The 6569-nt window shown below is 51.7% G+C and overlaps 2 protein-coding genes across 4 annotated transcripts in view; one reads left to right on the forward strand and one right to left on the reverse strand.

Annotated features, from left to right (window-relative positions):
* Positions 1 to 2643, forward strand: part of LOC113211122 (lipopolysaccharide-induced tumor necrosis factor-alpha factor homolog) — a 2985-nt gene extending 342 nt beyond the window's left edge. The window contains exons 1-5 of one of the 3 annotated variants that reach the window (XM_026429405.2): positions 71 to 321; positions 676 to 965; positions 1060 to 1225; positions 1309 to 1459; positions 1603 to 2643. In XM_026429405.2, coding sequence (XP_026285190.1) covers positions 689 to 965; positions 1060 to 1225; positions 1309 to 1417 — 552 coding nt within the window. In that variant the 5' untranslated portion in view covers positions 71 to 321; positions 676 to 688 and the 3' untranslated portion in view covers positions 1418 to 1459; positions 1603 to 2643. Of the gene's footprint in view, positions 1 to 70; positions 322 to 675; positions 966 to 1059; positions 1226 to 1308 lie in introns of those variants that run through there. The other 2 variants (XM_026429403.2, XM_026429404.2) reach the window with 2 other exon arrangements.
* Positions 1953 to 6569, reverse strand: part of LOC113211117 (uncharacterized) — an 18500-nt gene continuing 13883 nt past the window's right edge. The window contains exons 6-8 of the mRNA XM_052265818.1: positions 5272 to 5339; positions 2553 to 2609; positions 1953 to 2088 (exon numbers count right to left, since the gene is read on the reverse strand). Of these exons, the coding sequence (XP_052121778.1) occupies positions 1953 to 2088; positions 2553 to 2609; positions 5272 to 5339 (261 nt within the window). The remainder of the gene's footprint in view (positions 2089 to 2552; positions 2610 to 5271; positions 5340 to 6569) is intronic.

Genomic DNA, 6569 nt, shown 5'->3' on the forward strand with positions numbered 1-6569 from the left:
CTTTTTCCTGTCCTCTCCACCCTAAAGTTCGTTTTTTTTCAAAAAAATAAAATTTGTGCTAGACCTGAAGTTATAATGAAGTGAAATTGTGACCAGGAACAATATTTTCTTATTACGAACTGCCAAGCTTTAATTCTCTGTTACGAAAAGCACAGTTGGCAACACTTGACTTCACTCTTGTCTCAAACAAAAACAAAAACAACAACAGCGAAAATAATCTGCACAATATTACATCGTTTCTTAATCTTAATCCTATTTCCGCTGGCATTGGCATATTAGTGGTTAGAGTTTGGAAATTTTATTTGGTGACAAGGAAAAGAGGTAAGTGGAACAAATGTCGGTTGAAACGCACAAGCGAGGCTGGTGTTGGTTTTTCGTTATGATTCATAACGTCGTGTGAGTAGTGGGGAATACAGCCTGCTCTGATGCCTTGACAGACAAAGACTAATCACTAACAATTAACTCTCATTGAGTCGTTTGAAAAAGATTTTGTCCGAGGAATAGCCTAAAACTACTTAAAGGAGTTAAAATAGACATGCGCCATATGTATTCCATAAGTCGCAGAACATGCTTCAAACAACATTATTTGTAGTTGCTGGCCCTTCAAGCACTTTCCCAAACTTGTTCATTTGGGCTGATGCATTCACATATAATCGTTTCTGTGTTTTCATTCAGTATTATAACCGCCATGTCCAAGCAAGGGTTTGTTGAAGCTGCTGCGCAACCATCGCTTGTGCCTTCAGCTCCACCTTCGTATGATGAAGCCATGCAGCAAGCTAGTGCTCTGGCACCAATGCCAGGCCATTCGGTTCAGCAGCAACCAATGGCCATGCCAATGCCTCCACCACAAGCAATGCCGATGTCTCAGTATCCATCTCAACCAATGCCTATGCCTATGCCTATGCCCATGCCCATGCCCCAACCTGGTCCTTACTATCCGTCCGGACCAGCTGCCTCAACTGAGGGTATGTACTGAATGTTATTTCTATCTTTCATTTCATCTTGTTCTGTTGGTGGTTTTTCAAATGCATCTCTTTATAATAATTTTATTATTAACAGTAAATGTACAAACAGTTCATTCTGGTGGTCCAACTGTAGTTTACACTTCTTTGGGTAGAGACAGTGCTCTCACTGTTTGTCATAAGTGCAATTCTCAAGTAATGACTTCTACAAATACAAGCAATAAGTGTTTAGCTCATTGTTGCTGCTGTTGCCTCATGTTATCGTAAGTACTTGTTTGTGGTTTCTCACAGTGATGAGACAAAAAGATGCAACCTACATTAAACAAACATATTTCTTCCTTCTTAGGGGAATAGGTCTGCTTTGCTGCTGTCTTCCCTACTGCATGGATTCATGCAAAATAGTGAAGCATTCATGTCCCAATTGTAAGGCAACTTTGGGAACGTACAGGCCATGAGGGTGAATAATCATGAACAACCTTATGAGGAATGTGATGTTTGTAAGTTTCCATCCGACCTGCATTTTTAAACTATAATCGTTAATGTTCATGTTCCACATTTTCAATCCATTATTTTTTTGTATGAATGGTTGCATGGTATATTGTGTATTTTCTCCAGCGTGGACTCTTGCATTTTTGTTTAGCAGTTGCTTGAAGAATCCAGTTATTGCTGTTATCCATCCATCTAATCTATGACATCAGTCATTCAGTGGTATTAAATAAAGAACTTGCTATTTCCTTTCCTCCTGTCTCAGAGCAGAGCTTGTCTATAGTTTAGGAACGAACTCCTCTGGAAAACAATTTACTGGAATACCATTTGTAACATTCTGCAAGTATGTACTGAAAATAAGATATAATTATCTCTAATCTAAATTCTAAGAAAGTAAGCATCTACCAATTAAAGGTTTAGATGACACAATTATTATTATTTTATACTGGTAAAGTGATAATCATAAGAATGCTATGAAGATGGTTGAGTTTATATGGTATTTTCTTAGATCTGTGGTTCAGTTATCTCCTCAGTTTTTGTAATAATTTGATCAAGACCTTTTTTTTCCTGTACAATTTGTGTCATTACATAAATTGCATCCATTTGTGCCTTTAGTGTAAGCATACTGTTTTTCTGAGATCTATGTTAAATGGCCATGTTATTGAAAGAACACATTCTGTATTAGAGACTGAGTTCTAATCTACTTAATCTCATAAGTATGGTTTTGTACAAATTTTGTTACCAATGTGCTCATTGCAAAGTTGCTTGTATTTACAAGAAAACCAAGCCCAATGAACTTACAGGGTATTATCTCAATGATGTTATACCCTTTCATGGGAGGAAGGGGGGGGACATTGACCTAAGTGTTCTCGTCCAATCCACTTTTCTTTGTATTTTGTTAAAAACTTTAGTGATAGATTTTTAGAAAAGTGCTTCTGTTAGTATTCCATTTATTTTGTTTGGTCGTTTTTTAAGCTTTTGGAAAATATATTGGAATGGGGTAATTTTTACCCTGGCTGTGACTGCACTTTGGTCATTCCAAATCCTGTGAAAGTGAAAGTGGCTATTGTTATTGCTCAAATAAGTTTTAAAAACACCACATACTTGTGAACGTCAGATTCACTTTGACTTTCGGTGCTTTGTATTTTTAGTTTTATGTATCTGAAAACAAAAATAAAATTTTCAAAAAAGTTCAGCTTAGTTTTCGTGTGTTGCCCTCTGTACTTAACATATTACAGAAAGACAAAACTACCACTGCATTTGTTGTGGTTTTAAGGAGGGCCCCACGACGACTATGCGCTGCGCAGCGCACGTCAGTGACGCTGATAAGTGCTCCGGATCTGACCCCGCTCCTATCGGCCTCACTACCGTCCTCCTCGGGGCGGGGCGCGGCTGTGGTGGGATGTGGACGGTCCGGACGGCCCTATCCGTGGGGAGGGATTATTCGGGGCGGATTGATGGGCGAATGGGGGCGAGAATGTGGAAACGCGCGCCTCCGCTCGGCGGAGCCGACAGCCGGGGCAGCAGGGCCCTGGCTTGGCCTTCTACCCGGGCGACGGTCGTTCGTCGAACGGCGAGGTCAGCAGCGCCGGCCGCGAGGTTGTAGCGGGGTGGTCGGGTCAGCCGCTGCTTCCTCTTACTTCTGCGAGTCGGGGGGCCTTCCCCCACGGACTATTTAGCGGCATTGGCACTCACGAAGTACAGTTTGAAGCAATGACCACTATGTGGTCACGAGTGTGAGTGAGCGCGGCGTGGCCAGGCGAGCCGAGCGAGGAGTCAATTTTTTCCCCTCTACTAGGTCGGTTGGAGTACGCGCCACCAGAGGTTGCCGACGTCTCGAGTTACGATTGCTTAGGGAGGGTAGGCAGGCGGACTGCGCGGCGGTGGCGGAGCGTGGCGGAGGGGGAAAAATAAAGAGCCCGCGTTACAAGGTTGTGGGTGACGCATCTCTTCCGCCGGTTACTTTAGGCCCCGCAGCAGCCTGACCGTGCCTTACGCCTTTTCGCCCGTCGGATGTGCGGCCAGTAAGTTAGGTCTGCGGGAGGACGGAGGGGAAAAGGGGAGGAGGGAGGCGTTGGACGAGGGCGAGAGAAGGAGAGATATCCTCGCCGAGGCCCGGTCTGAAGCCCGGCCCCACAGCGCCACGGCACGCCACCGAGTGCTTCACGCCGATGGCCCGCCCCTCGGCCCGCCCCCGGCCCGCCCCCGCGGCCGTCTCGTTGAGCTCTCGCCTCTCGCCCTGGCGCCCACCCTCCTCCGCAGGCAGGGTGGGGCGAGCCGGGACGACTGCACTTTGAATTTCCTGCTTCCTTAGGGCCTTAGGGAACGTCGGGGAGGAAAAGTACACCCCCATAGCCCCACCCCGCCGCGGGGTCGGAGGGGTGGTCTCCGACCTGGTCTCCGCGACCCCACGACCACCGATAATTCACCAGGGCGAGATTCGCGGGACGAGCTCTTACCCCCTTTTCTTCACTCGTTCAATATTTCAGGCCCGCACCGTCGACGCGGTCCCGGTCCCCACCTGGGCGACCCTCAGCCCCCTCCCTCCCTCGCGCCCTGGACTCGCCACTGTTTCTGCCAACGCCCCCCTTTCCACCCTTTACTCTCTCCTAACTATCGCCAACCGCCTGGGGTCACTTTTATTTCCACAGGTCATTTCGATCAGACTCGACCCCTCCGTGTGTCCGGCCCGGGGGGAAGGGGGGGGGGGGAGGGGGCTGGCACGAGCCCCAGCCTTGCCAGGCAGATAGGGTCCCGAGGGGAGGAAGAGGGGAGGTGTGGTCTGGTTGGGTTCCAGCTTGGCCTTGCTGTAGCTCTCGTGTGTGTGTGTGTGTGTGTGTGTGTGCGTGTGTGCGTGTGTGTGCGTGCGCCTGTTAGCTGGGCAGCCCTGTGCCGTGCCGGCCGAGGGGTGGGGGTGCAGATAAGAGTAGAACATCAAGTAAAGACCGTACTCACCACCCCCTCCCCCGCTCAGCCCCACACCGCCACCCTCGCAGCCTCCCCGGCCTTGTCCATAAAAATGGCGCTGCTGCTAAGTGCTGGCGAGCATTTCCCCCTCATTTTCACCAGAAAAATCTGAATATCGTGTCGTATTACAAAATGTTATGTGAAGTCCCCGGCTGCCCTCCCCTCCCCCCATCCCTTGTATACCTCCTGCACCCTCGTCTCCCCCAATCCCATCGCACACTTGCCGCGATGCTTTTCTACTTGCCCACGTAACAGGTCGAGTCGGCAGGGAAGTTCAAGAAAATGGAATGGGAGGGGGGAGGGGGGGGGAGTTGGTCTAGGCTTCCCGGAAATGGGTTTCCCCGTACCTCCAATGACTGGAATCCGGTCAGATTGATGTTGAGGGAAACTTGGCTTTGGCCGTTTTGGCGTGGGCCCCACGTCCGCCCGCAGGGCTCAGCAGGACTGCGCCCTGGGGTGAGGGGGAGAGGGGGGGCGGGGTAGGACGGGGAAGGGCCATCTTCCTAGGGGCCCGGACGGGTCCCTGGATTTGCCTGGATTTGGCTGGGCTGACCAAGTGGGTGCCAAGTCCCAACCCTTCCGGGCCCTCTGGGCCACTCTTAAAAAGTAAATCACTGCATTTCGTTGTTTTTTTTATTATTTTGGATGCCCCAAGTGCCACCCTACCAGCTGTACAACTGCTTTAGTTGAGAAATGCGACATAGTCGCCGTTCGGGGGGCACACATCGAGGCACACATTTACCAAAGGCAGTTACCAAAGGCAGGAAGGCCCAAGTCACACAGCCTATTTGTAGCTAGTTTTAAAGATTTAGTCTCAACACTAATTGCAGTCCTGAAAGAGCTCATTGTTTCTCACCGTAATGAGCAATGAGCAGAACCACTTTTTACCCGCTCTCCGTGGTGCGGCATTCGTCCATCGCTGTTCTGAAATGTGAATTATTGAAAATTGTCCAAGTTGGCCACTATTCGAAAGGAGACGGACATGCAAAGATGTGGTCATGTGTTCGTGTTCAGCCCTCTTACTTCGGGGGGCGTGCCCCATTGCCGTCTTTTTTTAACCACATCATCCCCTCGTTTTATGCCTTCCACCACCCCTCCCCCCCATCCTCCCCGGGAGGCGGGCCGGGCTGGCCGGACCCCCCTACGGGGTGCGGGGGGACCATTCATGTCGACTCCTTGGCCGGCGTCCAGGCCGCTAGCAGCCTGCCCCGCCCGCCCCGCCGTGCTCGGGTCCTGGAGGCCGGCGTGCCGGACCCACCCCGGACCGTCGTCGGCCAGCAGCCCCCGCCCGGCCCGGCCGCAGGCAGGCTGCCGCACAGCCCAGTGGAGTAGCACCGACCAGACCACCTCGGGCTGCACCCCCCCTCCCCTCCACCCAACCGGCGACCTAACCTAAGACTTCCTTTATTTCTCGCCCATCGCGGATGTCTCGGTGAGATAGCCGCGGGTGCAGGAGCCGCTGCGGGCCACGGCTGCGCCCCGCTGGTCTGCTGGTCCGCTGGTGTTGGCTCCCTCATTCGCCAAGTTAGACCGGCGGGTCCGGCGGTGTGGTGTCCAGCGGTAATGGCTCCGGGCGAGGCGACGGCCAGCGGGGACCAGCGGGGACCAGCGGGGACCTGGGATGGCTGGGATGCCAGCGGCAGCAGCTACTACCCCCTTACCCCCTTCTCCTCCGTCTTGCGAAATAGCCGCCGGTTGTTTTCCACCGCACGCCCCGCCGTGGCATTTCCATTCGTATCGCTCCGACGACCACTTTTGTGTTAACTGGAAGAGGTTCACGACGCCCCGGTCAGTGGTACGAGAGTACGGGAAGGGAATTCCCACGACACCAAAGGGCGAGGTCCTGAGCGTTCACGTGAAGGGCAGAGGCGTCTTCAATCGCCTTCGGGAAGGTGCAGTGTAATACCCGAGTCCGGGAACGAAGGCCAGCGGAGAGGTGGGTTTTCTGACCAGAACTATTTTACCGTGCGGAGCGACACATGCTGCGTCTATCGGATTACACGAAGTTGAGGGTAAACCAACGCGCGAAAGTGTGTGTCTTGCTTGACACGAGGCCACCTCATGGAGTAAACGTAAAACTTTTACTCCGGGGCCACCTGCAAGGCCCACCTGCACGCGCTGGCTCCAACGTTTGGGGAAGACCGGACCCCCCCC

Source organism: Frankliniella occidentalis, unplaced genomic scaffold, assembly GCF_000697945.3.
Source record: "Frankliniella occidentalis isolate FOCC.00 unplaced genomic scaffold, Focc_3.1 Scaffold31, whole genome shotgun sequence".
NCBI lineage: Eukaryota > Metazoa > Arthropoda > Insecta > Thysanoptera > Thripidae > Frankliniella > Frankliniella occidentalis.